Consider the following 17,050-nt stretch of genomic DNA (forward strand, 5'->3'; position numbering starts at 1 on the left):
TGTCTTCTTCCTTAAAATGTTTTCTCTTGTTAATTTTAAAATGCCATTATAAAATTACCTTTATATATGCAACTATGTAGATTTTATATTAATTTTTTATTTAAATATCTTTGAGGTATAGAAATTAATTATCATCTTAATTAGAGTACATTCAAACTGATGTCTTGAATTAAGGAAAATGCTCCAATGATGTCCTGAATTGTTTCAGATTGCAACACATCTTGGTGACATATATCACTTTATGAGTGGTACACTTTTTGGTGTTCAGCAAAAGATTTTGTTGAAAGAAAAAAGTCTCTGGGAAATAACTGTTGAATCACTTAGATACCTGACAGAAAAAGGACTCCTACAAAAAGACACCATTTTGACAGAAAACGGACTTACACAAAAAGATGGTAGTTATAAGTCCGAAGAATGGTTCCAATATAGTTTTCATATCACAAAGTTGGGACGAGCTTCTTTTAAAGGTAATAGTTTACCTAAATTTTATTTTACCTAAAATAAATTTTTTTTTAAATCTTACTTTACCAAAATCTGAGGAAATGCATTGGAAAAAGTAGATATTCTGTTACTTAAAATTAGATTTGTAATTTCATATTAATAACATTAATCTTATAAACTTTAAAAAGTTTAAAAATGCTTTAAATTACAAGTAATTTAGAATACTGCAGAAGTATATAGAGAAAAAGGTGTTCATCACTTCTCACACTTCCCTCCCCTGGCAATCACACAAATATTAATATCCTACCAAGAATAACAATTTGGTGTATATTTTTTCAAACAGTTTCTATATATTTCATTTCAACTCATAATACATAGATATATACAGGTTAAAGATTTGTTTAAACTTTTGTTTTTAAATAATATATTATCTTAAAGATTGTTGTATGACAGTGGATAGTTTCTTAATGTCCACTTCATAATTTACTTAATGAAAAATAATACATGTCTGTTGTTAAAAAAAAATCTTTAGGAATCAGAAATTATGTAAAGGAAAATCTCAGATTCCTGTCCCATTTCCACTCTTCTAGGGGCTGCCTCAGATAACAATTGCAAGTATTTTTATGTGTGTGTATGCATATACGTATGTGCGTTTATATATGTCTGTATGTATATACATATATATACACACATGCATACATGCATATGCACACAGTTTATTTTTTTAATGGAATCATAGGGTATGTTTTAGCAGCTTGCTTTTCTTATAAAATGTCATGCACATCTTTTTGTTGTTGTTTCTCTCACCCAAGGACATGCTCTCACCCAAGGACACGTAGAGAGAGAAGAATCGGGTGGAGAGAGAGAGGGAAAAACATCAATCGGTTGCCTCCCATATGCCTCCCATATGCCTCCCGATTGACCAGGGATTGAACCTGCAACCTAGGTGTGTGCCCTGACCAGGAATCTAACCTGCCACCTTCTGGTGTACAGGACCATGTTCCAACCAGTTGAGCCAACCGGCCAGGGCTCTCATGAACATCTTAACAAGTTAATCCCTTTAAATTTACCTTTTTTCTTTTACTACTTTAGACATCTATAGTATGAAGGCCTTAAATTGTTTATCCATTCCCCTATTAATGAACATTTGCACAGTTTCTGAGTTTTTTCAATTATAAACAAGATTGCATAGACATCTATATTCATGTATTTTTGGGTATATATAGAAATGTTCTGGGTTAGATTCCCAAAAATAGAGTAGTTGGGTCAGAAAGTATATACTTACTAAATGTTGATGGATACTATCAAAATGACCTCCAAAATAGCCATGCTTAAAGTACATAATAAGAGATTTTTGAATACTGTTTGCTATATTTAGGTAACTTCTAAACAAGACTTTTTTTTAAATCGCCTCTTTCCCCCTTTGGTAATTATGAAAAATGAAATACTTGTATCTTTTAGGAACTATAGATTTGGCTTATTGTGACATTCTCTACAGAGATTTGCAGAAAGGTCTTGAAGGCCTTGTGCTTGAAAGCCTTCTTCATCTAATTTACCTAACCACTCCCTACGATATGGCTTCTCAGTGTGACCCTGATTGGATGATATACTTCAAACAGGTGAGCATAAAAGGTACTTCAGTATAAGCTACTTAGTCTATTAATGATGATATGATTTTTATCAAGTTGTTATTCACTTTTTCTATTAAAATATGTTTGAGCCGAAGCCGGTTTGGCTCAGTGGATAGAGCATTGGCCTGCGGACTGAAGGGTCCCAGGTTTGATTCCGGTCAAGGGCATGTACCTTGGTTGCGGGCACATCCCTAGTGGGAGATGTGCAGGAGGCAGCTGATCGATATTTCTCTCTCATCGATGTTTCTAACTCTCTATCTGTAAAAAATCAATAAAATATATATATTAAAAAAATGTTTGAAATTGGGCCTTTAGTTCTTTCATTTTTTAAAATAGTAATATGACAATAGCATTTTTGGTTTGTTTAACTTAAATATTACTTTTCTGTTAAATATAAAGATGTCATTATAAAAAAAAAAATAAAGGTGTGGAAAAAGTATCATCCCTGCTTCCATTCTCCCAAAGATAGTTACTGTTCTGACTTGTTGACTACAGCATTTTATTTTATAACTAGTGGCCCAGTGCACGAATTTGTGTACATTGAAAGGAGATTAATTAGAAAAAATATTTTAATATCGCTATTCGCCCGTTCTCTATAATAGAAGTGTCAACCAAATTCACGATCGACAATGACAGAACAAAACACATGCGTGCGATTGGGTCAGCGAGAGCTTTATATGTATTGCGCATGCCCAAGTCAACTTAGCCTTTTATAGATATAGAATAAACTTGCTTAATTAGACCTGCTTTCTGATTTAGCGAAACGTTTTCCTGGCAAGTGAAGCACCCCAACTTCTCTTTCAGGTAATTGTCAGCAATACAGCAGTAAATATCAACATGAAGCAGATTATTATTGTAGATCACTCAGGGAAAACAAAGGGTAAAATATTTAACTGCAGCAGTGCTTGACTATATTCTGTGTAGTGAGAAAACCTGAAGTCATTTTCAAGGTCCACCATTTTTTCTTTTCAGTTGGGTCAAGTTTTTAAGCTTTCTAAATCTCCTTTTTCCGGTTAATTAAAAGAAAATAGGATTCCACCGAGTCTCCTATCTACCTACTCCATGACTTCTGTGAGGATCAAATGAGATGAGGCACAGGAAAACACTTCACAGACATTTGGTTAAAGTGTAAAATGTTTGCACCTGGCTATAAAGCAAGTCATGTGGCTGAAGAAACTGCAAGGAGGCTAGTTGCTAGGGAGAGGAAGCTGGGCGTTGCTATGAGACATCATTACCTGGCACCCACAGCCACCGTTTCCAGACTGGTCTGGGCTGTGGGCCACATTTTGCGCCATGGGGTCTCGGCAGCGTTGGCTGCGATTTGGTGGGCTTTCGCTCCCGGGTGCTGGCGGGGCCTGTGTCCACTTTGGGGAAGCCAAGTGTTGCTTTCTGGGTGCCAGGTCTGTGGTGCCATTTCTCTGTAAATGGCCAGTGTGCATCACGGCAGCTCCTGCGTTGAGTGACTGCCTCCTGGTGGTCAGTGCACGTCATAGCTACCGGTCAGATGAACACTTAGCATATTACCCTTTTATTAGTATAGATATAGATGATAGATGTCTGGAATCTAAAGGAAACCATGAAGACCATCTCTGATGATTGAGAGTTTAGTTACCTGAGAGTTCTGTCAGAGCCAAGCATGATAGATATATCAGACCCAGTACTATTGATAACTGAGAAAGAATATCAGTTTTATGGAAAGGTGGACCTGGCCCTATTTATTATAAAAGCGAGTGATAGAGTACAATCTATTATGATTTTATTGTAAACAGGATAGATGCATGAACACATATTAGGCAGAAGTGGTATATAGCTTTTAATTGCAAGAAATTCACTTTCTTTTTAATATATTTTAAAATTATTCCTGAAGTTTTCTTAGCCAGTAGTATATAATGCAGTTACTTTCAAAAGCTTTCCCTCTTCTCCTAACCACCCTTCCAATATTATACAGTACTTGTGACCATGACTTTAAGTAATTCTACTAAAATATGCTATAGCCCTGGCCAGTTTGGCTCAGTAGATAGAGCGTCGGCCTGTGGACTGAAGGTTCCCAGGTTTGATTTCAGTCAAGGGCACATACCTGGGTTCTGGGCTCGAACCCCAGTGGGGGGTGTGCAGGAGGCAGCCAATCCATGATTCTTTCTCATCGTTGTTGTTTCTGTCTCTCTCTCCCTCTCTGAAATCAATAAAAATATATTTAAAATATGCTATATTTTAATAATATTTTTAAGTTTGTAGTATTTGTACATAAAATGTGTTGCTTTTTCATATCCTTTAAAAACAAGAAAATGTGATATCATAGAAAATACTGGATTTGGTTCAAATGGCATTTTTTAAAGGTACAATTAGATTTTCCTTTATAATGACCCTAATTTTTTTATGTAGTTTAATCAGCTCAGTCCAGCAGAACAAAATGTGGCTGCTCTCGTTGGAGTCTCTGAAAACTATATTGGAAAGAAGGTATCAGGTCAAGCTATCAAGAAGGTACCATAATCTTTTTTTTCCTTCCTAAATAACTAAGTTCATTTAACAAAATTAATGCTGTTGTATCATCTCCCTTGTTGACTTGATCTTTTTGTTTCACTTCTTTTCTCTAAATTAAATTCCCACTTTATTATTTAAAACATCTGAGGAGCAGAAACTTAGGCATTTAAAAAAAACTATTTGTTGGTGGTGTAATAGACTATTTTTGTATTTTTGTATTCTAAAATATTCTGTCATACATGTAAGGCTATTATCATAGGGAAAGGTAAACCTTATTAATTTATTTTTCATAGGCTACTTACTGCTTACATTACAAAATATTTATAATGTTTTCATGATATTATGTAATCCTGAAGTAAATTCAATTCAAGGGAGAAAATTATATTTTCTAAAACTTTGATTAGGCATTCTACTTGCTATCAGAGATTCTGAGGTAGGACAGGTTTAGGGTTTTTGTTGATTGTGTTGTTCGTTGTCCTCAAAGAACTTCCAATCTAATATTTGACATACATAAAACAGTATAAAAGGTTGAATATTATTTGTTTGATATTTTATATTTTGGGCTTTTAAAGTTTAGTCAACAAGCATGAAGCAAGTGTATAATGCATACACTAACTTTAAGAGAAGTGGAAATAATTCTTTGGCTAAGATGATTTAAAATTCCTTAAGTTGATATCATTTTCCACCTCATAATATACACTTTATTCATTTTTAAGTTTCTTTGATAATCCAAACTCCATTGAAACCTAATTATCTACCTACTATTCCCTCCTATATCTTTTAAATTTCCATGGATATTACTGATTTCATTTTGAAAAACAGAAGATGATGTTTAATCTCATTTGAATTGAATGGTGCAACTGTCCCATGTACTGCTGTATCATGAAGTTATCAGTAGATATTATAGTACTTCAATATTCATGTTGTCACAACATTTAGATTAAGTCTTTTACCTTAAAAATGGTTCTGCTGTTTAGACCTTCAAAATGTTGAATAAAAATATTTCTTAAAACAAATTTTTTATAACCAACTGTATAATAAAAATAAAAACAAAATTATATTTTAAAACTCGTGTTAATTTGGAACATATTACCAAATAATAAACATATACAAAATCTTATTAGAATAATACACCTTTTTAAACTTGCACCAAATTTATTTTTGTTACATTTTATGAAATATAGTCAATAGCATGCCCGGTATGGTTCACTGGTTGAGTGTTTACCTATGAACCAGGAGGTCATGGTTTGATTCCCGGCCAGGGCACATGCCTGGGTTACGGTCTCAATCTCTAGTGTGGGGCATACAGGAGGCAGTCGATCAATGATTCTAGCTCATTATTGATGTTTCTATCTCTCTCCCCCTCTCCCTTCCTCTCTGAAATCAATAAAAATGCATTAAAAGAAAAGAAATACAGTCAATAAATGTTTATTCAATTGATAATTGCATATTTAAACCAGTATGGACGTGAATTTATTTTAATTACAAATGGATTATTTACTAGTTTAATGTTTTGAAAGTATCATTATTTATAATTCTAGAGAACATGATTTTACTTAAAATCTAAATTGATTTCTCCACATTGAAAAAGTCACCTTCCTTTTCTTTAAACATTTTTGTAAAATAGCTTAGGATTGGAGCTAAGCATTTTATCTTGCCTTGTAATATAATTTTATCACTTCTCTTGACTTAAAAAATGCCTTTTGAACAAAATCTACATTGACTCTATTTTAATAATGAAGGTGCACCAAATTTGGAAAATTAAAAAATGATCTTTTCCTACTTTTATTCAACTATCATGTTGTTTAGCTTAATGCTTTTTAAGTGATTGATCCAGTATCAACATGCAGAATCTTAATTCATATATTCTTTAATATGTCAGTCTAAGTTTGCATCTCAAACATTCCATTACTATAGTAGAGGATATAATTTTAGATTTTATACCTTTTTTTTCTCTTTCAAGTTCAACCTTTTTCCCCCCTCTGATTTTACTACACACAAAAAATAGTCACTAGACGCCACAGGCAAAAGCAGGTACACAGAATAGAAATTGTCAACTTCAGAGAGCATTTTTCTCTTTCAGTGTTTTAGCTTTGGAAACATTACTGACTTATCATGTCCATGTGGAAACCATAGAAGCTAATATTTACTCTTAGTTTACAATGTAGATAAGCTTATTAACATTTATCTAAATAAATGCATTTATCTAATTTGTAATCCCATTCACACATATATACAACCTATACATACCACAGGAAATGAAAAGGTCTCCCCAGTTCCTTCTCTTTCTATATTTTCCTAGGGCTGCTGCCACAAATTAGCACACTGCAGGTGTCTTTTTTTATTGAATTTATTGGGGTGACATTGGTTAATAAAATTACATAGACTTCAGGTGTACAATTCTATTATACATCATCTGTATATTGTATTGTGTATTCACCACCCCAAGTCAAACTGGGTGTCTTAAAACAACAGAAGTTTATTCTCTCATAGTTCAGGGGACCAGAAGTTTGTAATTAAGATGCTGGCAGGGTTGATTCCTTCTGGAGGCTCTGAGGAAGAAACCATTTTGCCTGTCTCCTATCTTTCAGTGAGTGCTGGCAATCCTTGGTTTTTCCTTGGCTTGTAGACTCATTCCTCCAATGTTTGCCTCCATCTTCACATGGCCTGCTTGTCTGGGTCACTCTGTCCTCTCTTCTATAAGGACAGTAGTTTTCTATGTTGAACTTAAAAAAAAACTACTATAATTTGCTTTAACTAAAGGGCCCACTGTACATCCAGGATGATTTCCTCTCAAGATCCTTAACTAATTACATCTGAAAATATCCTGTTCCCAAGCAAAGTCATCTTCACAGGTCCGAGGGTTAAGATCTGAGCATATCTTTTCTTGGTAGGACACAACTCAACCTTCAACACTCCCTATAGAAAGAAGTTTAACTAAATTGGAAATAATTTGGCATATTTTTTTATACTTGGAAAAATGATAATTTGAATTCATCTAAGTTACATATGTTAGAACTTAGTTTTATTTCTATGAATCATTCTATCCTTACCCTTGCTCTCCTGTAGCACAATTTCATTCAATTTACCTTTTGTCCAGTTTGAATATAATGTCCAGTTTTAGCAGGTTCAGTATATTAATTTATTTGATTGTGTCTTTCTAGACGGTGGACAAGAACATAGTGAACAGACTATACCTGTCTTTTGTTCTTTATGCCTTGCTCAAAGAGACCAGCATTTGGAGTGTGTCTGAAAAATTCAATATGCCTCGAGGATATATACAGAGTCTTCTCACTGCAGCTGCCACCTTCTCATGTTGTGTGTTACATTTCTGTGAGGTAATTCCATTAAATAGATGATAGATGCTTTGTGCATCTTCCTTTTTAACTGTGACCAAACTCATAAACCAGTTAGTATTTTCTTTCTTTTTTTCTTTTTTTTTTAATATATTTTATTGATTTTTTACAGAGAGGAAGGGAGAGAGATAGAGAGTTAGAAACATCGATGAGAGAGAAACATCGATCAGCTGCCTCCTGCACATCTCCTACCGGGGATGTGCCCGCAACCCAGGTACATGCCCTTGACCGGAATCGAACCTGGGACCTTTCAGTCCGCAGGCCGACGCTCTATCCACTGAGCCAAACCGGTTTTGGCCAGTTAGTATTTTCTTATCGTTGACTTATTCTGTTACAAAGCAGTCAGAATTTACTTAAAATATATTTTTGTTTTTATTCGCTTATTACAGAAATACTATATACATACTTACGGTAATACAAAAAATACAAAAATAACAAAATCAACTGAAGTATGTAATGAACAAGTAGAATAGTTATGCTTACTTTTAGAACCAGCGTTAATAGTTTCAAGTGTTTGGAATCAACTCTTAAAATGGCTCTCTCCACTCATGTTGATTCTGTCTGAGTGTCCTTCTCATGAGTGATACTCATGTGAAATGTTTGATTAGCATGTTGTCAATATCTGACAGCTACTGTTAACTACTTAGTACCATGTTCTTTAGATTGCCTCAATAATCTACCATTCTCGCTTTCAGTGTCAACCAGCTACTTTAGGTTTCTACAACAAATGCCCATTTTATAAAGTAGTTCAAGGAGAAAATTTTATTTTGGCCGTGTGCATTTAGGATGGATTTATTTGTTTAAGATTTTACTAAAAGAAATTTTCAGAATTTCCTTAAATAACACAACAAAGCTTGCCAGACTTTTCTACTCAGACAGTTTTTTTGACAAATTTATAATATGTCATTTTTGCTGCATTTAAATTTTTTATTATTGACTAGCAGAATATCCTTTTCATATTTGTTTCTGTACTCAATTTTTAAAAAAAGTTCCCCCCATAAGTTCTATTTTTAAACTTAAAATCAATTTCATTTTCCCTATCCTAAATCTCCATATTCTGTATGTGTGTATGGCAATTAATTCTGTCATATGTACTAAGGAGTAAATAATCTAAAATACTTGACTTTGGATTAAATGATAACTATTTTAGTAAATTTATCTTTCTAAATATCTTCTACGTATACTGATCTTTTTAATACTAGCTTACATTCCCTAATCACATGCTAGCTAAGCAGTAGACAAAAATTATGAGTAATAAGAAGCTAGTTGTTATTTAAGTTTTCTGTATTTGTTGTTCTTTGTGTTTAAGGATGCTTTTCCTAATATTCAATCCCTTTGTTTTAATTGGGACTATACAGGCTTCAGCCTTGTTGATTTTTTCAAGTAAAAGAATATGTTAAACTTGAAAAACAGCTACTATAATTTGATGGTTGAGCCTAGAAAAAAAAATCTACCTGACAACTTGTGCTTTCATGAATGTATTTTTAATATTTTAAAATGTTTTTTCCTCTTTAACTAGTTATGTAAGTCATTTAAAATAGGACACTAATTGTTTTAATTAAGATGGCTTTTATTTTTATTATTATTTTTTTTAAAATATTTTTATTGATTTCAGAGAGGAAGGGAGGGAGAGAGAAATAGAAACATCAATGATGAGAATCATTGATCGGCTGCATCCTGCACACCCCAACTGGGGTTTGAGCCAGCAACCCGGGCATGTGCCCTGACTGGGAATTGAGCTGTGTCCTCGTGGTTCATAGGTCGATGCTCAACCACTGAGCCATGCTAGCCGGGCATGATGGCTTTTAATTACAAGTAACAGAAAACCCCATAAAAGATTAAACAATAGAAAAAAGACTGTCTTCAGTAACAGGAAAGCTAAAGCTAAGGCAATTCCAGGGTGATTGATTCAGTAGTTTTATTCAAGGTTACCTTCTCTTCTTCTTACTCTTCCATCTTTAGTGCATTAACTACTTTCCTAGTGGTCACAAAGTGGCTAACTAATGCTGTTCCATGCATCACACATTCTCACAAAAGGTTAGAGACTTAAAAGAAAGAAACTATTGTAGAACGCCTCAAGCATATATACTAGTACAAGAAGACAAGATAATATAATGAATACCCTTTTACCCATACAGCTTTAACAGTTATTGACTTATGGTTTCCAATGTTTTTATTGTTTTAAATATTGTTGCACTGAGCATTGTCTTGCATTTGAATCCTTCCACAGTTAATACTTAGTCTTTAGGATAAATTTCCACAAATAGGAGTTGTTTTCAGTCATCTGGGAAAGAAAAACTATACATTCACTTTCTGGTATTTTGATAAAAATGAATAGAATTCTTCTTGTTGACTTATTTTTCAGTTGTTTCCTCATCCCAAAACCACTTCGTCAAATTTGTCAGTCTCTGCCATTCATCCTCATAATAATTTTGCTTGGAACTATTGTTCACTTCTGGCTTAACCCAAGTTCCAGAGCTTACATAAGGGAACATCCTCTCTGAGCCCCCTCCCATGCAAACTAAACTTTGAAATGACTGACTAGATTTAAATTCTGTATATTTCTTTGTGTTCTGCAGGAACTTGAAGAGTTTTGGGTTTATAAAGCCCTTTTGGTAGAACTTACCAAGAAACTGACCTACTGTGTAAAGGCAGAACTAATCCCTCTCATGGAAGTGACTGGAGTTTTAGAGGTTAGTAGCTTCCCAGTTTCCCAGTTGAGATGATTTCAACTAACTGCAAAGTCTTGTCACAGGGTAAGTGACAACAACATCCTTATGGTAGTCTTTTTTTTTTCTGTTTTCTTGTTTCAAAGTAAATTGCTGCTGTGGCTTCCTAGAAATCCCATTAATTCAGAAGTACAACTGTGAGAGAAAAAAAATAACAGAAGAGATAAGATGACACTCTCCAAGTATACGTGTGCTCATCCTTAGCATCTTTCTTCCTCCACTCCAGTGGAGAATTACCTTCTGTCAGTTTAGACTCCGTGCTTATTTAAGGTAGTGGTGACTCGGTGCTACAAGGCTTATTCATAGTTTTGAAGAGAGTGAGAAGAAAGTATTCTCAGATGGTTTTTCAGCTTTCTGTTTTGACCAACCCTTAATTTAAGTTTATTCTCTGTTATTCAGTTCTCGAATTAGAGGAACTCTACTGCTTGGGAACACACACACACACACACACACACACACACACACACACACCCCACACACTCCACACCCCATCCCACACCACATCACACCACTCCCCTGTAGTCCCCCGAGTTGGTGGCAAGAACATTTTAGGTATATTAGACTAGAATATTTTTATTGGTGTCTGAAATAATTCCCCTAGCCTAAGTGCCATAATGGATTTTTCATTGCTCATTGCAACACATATCAGATGACTCACACTGCACAGAAGGCTATCTTGCAGTCACATTGGAACCATTCAAGTACATCTTTGAATACAATACAAAATTTAATATAAAATTCCTCTGGATTCTGATGTGTTATCGCTTCATTCTTACTTTATTTATTTTAGTATATTTTATATATATACTAGAGGCCTGGTGCACCAAATTTGTGCATGGGGGGGTGTGTCCCTCAGCCCAGCCTGCACCCTCCCCAATCTGGGACCCCTCGAGGGATGTCCGACTGCCCGTTTAGGCCCAATCCCGGTCTGCTGGCTCCCAACCGCTCGCCTGCCTGCCTGCCTGATTGCCCCTAACCACTTCTGCCTGCCAGCCTGATCACCCCCTAATTACTCCCCTGCCAGCTTTATCAATGCCTAACTGCTCCCCTGCCAGCTTGATTGTCCCTAACTGTCCTCCCCTGCCAGCCTGGTCACCCTTAACTGTCTTCCCCTGCAGGCATGGGTCCTTCCAAACTGCCCTCCCCTGCGGGCCTGGTCCCCCCCCCCCAACTGCCATCCCCTGAAGCCCTGGGCCCTCCTAACTGCCCTCCCCTGCTTGCCTGATTGCCCACAACTGCCCTCCCCTGCCAGCCATCTTGTGTCCACATTGGGGTGGCCATCTTGTGTGTTGGAGTGATGGTCAATTTGCATATTACCCTTTTATTAGATAGAATATATATATAATCATGTGAAATTTTTCCTTTCAACAAGACATTCAATTATTTTTTCTAAATCCCAAATTCTGAGCCTACTGATTTTTGTAATATTTTTCAGGGTCGGGCAAAACAGTTGTACAATGCAGGTTATAAAAGTCTAGCACACTTAGCTAATGCAAATCCTGAAGTGCTAATAAAGACAATTGATCATTTATCAAGACGCCAGGCCAAGCAAATTGTTTCATCAGCAAAGGTAAGCAAACCATTTTTTAACCTTTATAATGTTTTGTGGTGTTATCTCCTTATATCTGAGACATGAAAAAAAAACATTTAGCAATAGACACAAAAGTATAAGTTCATAATATGTGGGTAAAAATAGTGCATTTGTTATGATACAAGACTTGCTATAAAGAGAAAAATGACCTTCTAAAAACAGTTTCAAAAGTTCACTGAAGTACAAGGAAGCCTAGAACTCATTGAATTTGGCCTCCTTACAACCTTTTCGCAGAAGTCCTTTCCTCAGCACTCTCAACATCTGGTCTTCCCACCTTTGAATACCTTCATTGACAAGCGCTTACAACCTCAAAATTCACATAGTTCTATTTTTGGTCACTCTTAGTATAACAAAAAGCATCCCATTATAATGAGGCTCAATTTTGTCTTCTTAAAATGTTGACCGTTGCATTGTAATACTACCATCTGGAACTATTCTATTCCTTTATTAGTGTTTCACATATTGAAAAACAGTTCTCACTGCTAACAAGGGTTTCTCTTTTCTGTTTCTTTCATTTGCATTAAATAATCTATTGTCCTAGTTGCCCTTTGCCTGATGCAATCATATGTATCATTACCCTCCAGTTCAATGTGGGTGAAGCCATTCCACAGCAATTTGGGTTTTTCCCCTCCTGATTTTAACTGTAGTTCCATTCTTGTAGCCTGAAATTGCTTGGCTTTTTTAGAAAACGTCATTGTTACAATATGGTCATATATAGATCAGAATGAGCTAAAAGTTCATTTCCATCTTACTTTTTTTTAATGGTGCTCACATTGTTTATATTACCTTCTTTGATCTTTACAATAGTCCTGTGAGGTGTACAGAGATGGTGTTACCTTCAATTTGACGGCACTAAAACTGACCTTATTCCATTAGATTAGAAGTTCTTGGGATTGGCAGGGATGGAGTTATAGTCATTTCTATTGCAATGGCAGCTAGCACAGTACTCAACCTAGAGTAGGCGTTTAATATGTATTTGAATAAATAAATGAGATTTGAAGAAATTAAGTTATTTACCCAAGGAAGTATAGCTAAGTAAGTAGTAGAGCCAGGACTGTGGAGTTAGACTGTATATCATTGGGGATACAAATGGAGCTGTAGTAACAATGGCCAAAAGAAGTTACTTTAAACTTTAAAAGTTTATTAGGCAAATTCAAGCACAAGCAATTTATAGCTCTTGTGGGAATCAGTGTTGTATCCAGGGATCCTACCTCTGTCTCATTCTCAATACATGGCTTCCACCTTATGAACTAAGATACATGCTCTGGTTCCCGCCACTTCTTTCACTTTCCAGACAGTTTGAAAGAGAAAAGTAGATACTCCTTGCAGGATTTTGAGCAGAGGAGTAGGTCAGAGGTTGCAAATAGGAGAGCAAGGATGGAAATGAGGAAACTAGTTAGGATTATATTGAGATTATGCCATTTTTTTGATAACTGGTGGATTTTTTTAACCATAGGTAATTTGAAGCTGACGGTGTTCTCTGTATTCTAGTAATGCTGACACAAGAGTTTTGTGTGGTTTACTTGTTGATCTGTATAGTTTTTAGAGGATGTGTTGGGAGATTCATTTCACATGGTCACCCTTAACTCAACTGCTGGAAAGCTTACCTAATTACGTTTTAGTCTTTTTTATATATATAATGCTATGTAATGCTATGGGTTTGTCAAATTGGTAGGGAGTGGGTTTTTCACTTTCACTTTGCATCATATGACTTTTTTTCCCCCTCTGTGATTTTGCTAAACTTTTTATTATAATACTTTGTAACAGAAGTAGTACAAATACTTCACTACAATATACACAAAAGCCAGCTAAAACAAATACCAACATTTTACTTCTGGTTTCTAAAAGAAAGAGAGTCATTACTTGTTAAATATTCATTTATGTCTACTATGCTCCATGTTTAGAAATACTTTCTTTTCTCATTATGTTTCTTTCAAAATTAACCCTTTGAGTGCCAACCAATATCCTAGGAACTATGCTAAAATTGCCAAGGCATTTTTGCTGATTTTACAGCAGTTTAGGAAAAAAATTATGAATCGCAAGTAAATGAAGTGACATATTCAAAAACTTAAGGAAACCTTTACTACATTGACATATTAGCAATATCATCATCACTAATAAAAGCAGACTTAGAACTGGACGCCATTTCGAAGCTTTAATAGCGCTCCCGGCATTTTGGCGAAAGACAGGAGGAGCGCGATCGTGCTCCCCGGCACTCAAGGGGTTAACTATTAATTTTAGGAACTTGAATAAAATTTTTCTTTGAAAAAGTTATAGGTTTTTAAAAGATAGCATACTAAATTTTGAGGAGTAATAAAATGCATATATGAAGGATAACATTTTCAAGAGCTAATTACATTTTTTGTAAAATTGTCTTAGATTTTATAGATTAAAAGTTAATTTTTAAGTGGCTGAGTCTCCAATAAAACAAATCATGTTTTAGAGCTCCTTTATTTTTGGTATACCAAATGGAGCAATCAGCTAAAATGGCTTTAACTAAATGCTTCAGCTTCACTTACTATAATCACTTTTTCTTAAGTGGCCATTTTTCCATCTCATATTAGTTTTAATGTCTAGATTGCTGATGTGTAAGGATTCAGGTAGTAAAAATGGTAGCATTTCTTTAGCATTGAATATTTTGGTCTCATGTCCTGATGTTTTTATTGTAGATGCTGTTGCATGAAAAAGCAGAGGCTTTGCAAGAAGAAGTAGAAGAGCTATTGAGATTACCTGCTGATTTCCCTCCTGTTGAAAAGGCATGAAGTGTGTCTGATGAGCATTCTCAAATATGAATGAATTCTCTTTTTTTTTAATTATTTCTTGTATATATGTTTTATTAAAGATTCCTTAGTATTTATACATGAAAAGATACATTTTAAGTATACATTCAGAACTATGGATGATGTTTGGATATATCTCTCACCCATAATTACAATAACCTTTCTAGTAATAACCCATCTTATTCAATACTTACATATTATTTCTGTGCTCAGAAATGAAATCAACTTCCTCAACATTGCTGCAGCCTACCTTTGTAGCCAGATCTTTCATCATTCTCTTATCCATTTCTTTCATCAAACTGGACTATTTGAAATACCAGAATTTTCTCTGCAATTTCCAAACCCTTCATTTCCTAACTGTTTTATTCCATTTCCAGTGTATAGAAAATTATCTTTAAAATGTACTGTATACTTCAAGTATAAACTAAAAATGCTCAAATACTGTCTTCTCTATAAAATTGTTCAAGTTTATTCTCATCCCCACCCCATACATGGGCTCTTCCCTTCCTGTAAGTATTGTGAATCTCTCATTAATGCCCATGTATTTTTTTTTTTTTGTCCTTTGAGGCATTTTATTTCCACATATGTATTACATCCCTAGAAAAAGAATCCCAGGATTTTCCCTCCTGTGTGTTTTCGTCTTGCTTCTTCATGGTCCATGATGCCCACTGAGGTTGTCAGTACAATGAAACCAAACTGATGGGACGGAAGCAAGTTGTTCTGCCATTTTTCTAGATCTTTGAGTTGCACATCAAATCTGGGGCCAGTTACTCCACACTTGTTCAACCTGCCTGTGAGGTTCACAACAATTTTCCCAGCTCTATGGGCATCAATAATTTCAAATTCGCCGATGTAACCATGCTTCATCATCACAGTCAGAAACCAGACAATAACTTTGGAGCACGGCCTGATGAGAACCTGGCGCTTGCCTCTCTTTTCGGCATTGTTGATATTCTTCAGAGCATCAGCCAGGACATTCATGCGCACCATTATGGCGGCACGGACCAATGGCGGGGGGAAAAAGCACCCATGTATTTTTTTTTAACACTTTTTCAACAAGTATTTATTATTAGTTAACCTATGATTCAGGATCCCAGGGTGGGATGTACCCAGGTTCCCCTTCACTATCCTGGGAGAAGGGTGAGGACAGAGGAGTATCAGGGTGGGGTCCAGTTCAGATCTTCCCAGGAAATGTGCCTTCTGCCATTTTTTGTTTTTCTAAGAGTTTCTTTGATTTTAATAGTTGGGAAGAAAGTTATAAAATAAAATAGACAACACAGAGCCTTGTGACTTACTCAGATTGGCAACAAACACAGGGATACAGAAATGTAAACAAACAGAGCTTCCACCCAGGATGTGGACCATTCGCAAACAGAGACATCAGCCCCCCCACCCCCCACCCCCCCCCCCCCCGTTAGCGGTCATTGCCTTCTCACAGGGGCGGAAGTCCAAGTAGTTCTGCTGATAGTTCCCGGCCTGCTTCTGGTTAGGGAAGCAGCTGTCAAAAGGAGCAGTTAGAATTCTTGATCTTTGTCTTGATGTCTTCTGCCACGTTGCTGACTCCTGAAAAACACCCTGAGGCAGCTCACAGCTCAGTGTGACCCTCAGCAAAAACTCACCCATGTCTCGTTTTAATGCCATTAGTTTCAAATATGCTAGAAAGCTGGGACTATTTTTATTGTCTTTGTATGGCACACAGCACCTACCGAAATTCACTGGAGAAAGTAGGAACTTCTGTGAAAAATTAGTACCACCCAAGTGAGCAATTTAAAGATTCTCTTCAAACACACCTTCAGTATTGCCTCTCCCTTTTCCCTTTTCAGATTTATAGCTCAAATGTAGATGGCTGGTTATCTACAGGGGGAAAAAAGGGTAATAACTAGCAACATGTATTAATACTGAACTGGCTTAGTTAAACTCTTACCTGTCTGAGAGATCCATTGGAAACTTTGCAAATAGATTCCCAGCCTAAGTTCTTTTTGCTTAACATTTTAGACCATTATAATGTAGCAGTTATTTACCTCGTAATTTCTGTGTGCCA

General features: G+C 35.6%; 2 protein-coding genes across 2 annotated transcripts in view; one reads left to right on the top strand and one right to left on the bottom strand.

Annotated features, from left to right (window-relative positions):
- Positions 1–15,594, top strand: part of HELQ (helicase, POLQ like) — a 39,930-nt gene extending 24,336 nt beyond the window's left edge. Inside the window, exons 12-18 of the mRNA XM_081090710.1 lie at positions 209–467; positions 1,903–2,060; positions 4,455–4,553; positions 7,718–7,891; positions 10,489–10,602; positions 12,074–12,208; positions 14,899–15,594. Coding sequence (XP_080946836.1) covers positions 209–467; positions 1,903–2,060; positions 4,455–4,553; positions 7,718–7,891; positions 10,489–10,602; positions 12,074–12,208; positions 14,899–14,991 — 1,032 coding nt within the window. The 3' untranslated portion in view covers positions 14,992–15,594. The remainder of the gene's footprint in view (positions 1–208; positions 468–1,902; positions 2,061–4,454; positions 4,554–7,717; positions 7,892–10,488; positions 10,603–12,073; positions 12,209–14,898) is intronic.
- Positions 15,595–15,606: 12 nt separating this feature from the next.
- Positions 15,607–16,002, bottom strand: LOC308519017 (small ribosomal subunit protein uS8-like; the record flags this gene model as incomplete). The annotated part of the gene is made up of 1 exon (XM_081090915.1): positions 15,607–16,002. Exon 1 carries the CDS (start codon positions 15,997–15,999, stop codon positions 15,607–15,609), a length of 393 nt encoding a protein of 130 aa, XP_080947041.1. The 5' UTR covers positions 16,000–16,002.
- Between the last annotated feature and the right edge of the window lie 1,048 nt (positions 16,003–17,050).

This window comes from Myotis nattereri, assembly GCF_964212035.1.
Source record: "Myotis nattereri genome assembly, chromosome: 1".
NCBI classification, from domain to species: Eukaryota; Metazoa; Chordata; class Mammalia; order Chiroptera; family Vespertilionidae; genus Myotis; species Myotis nattereri.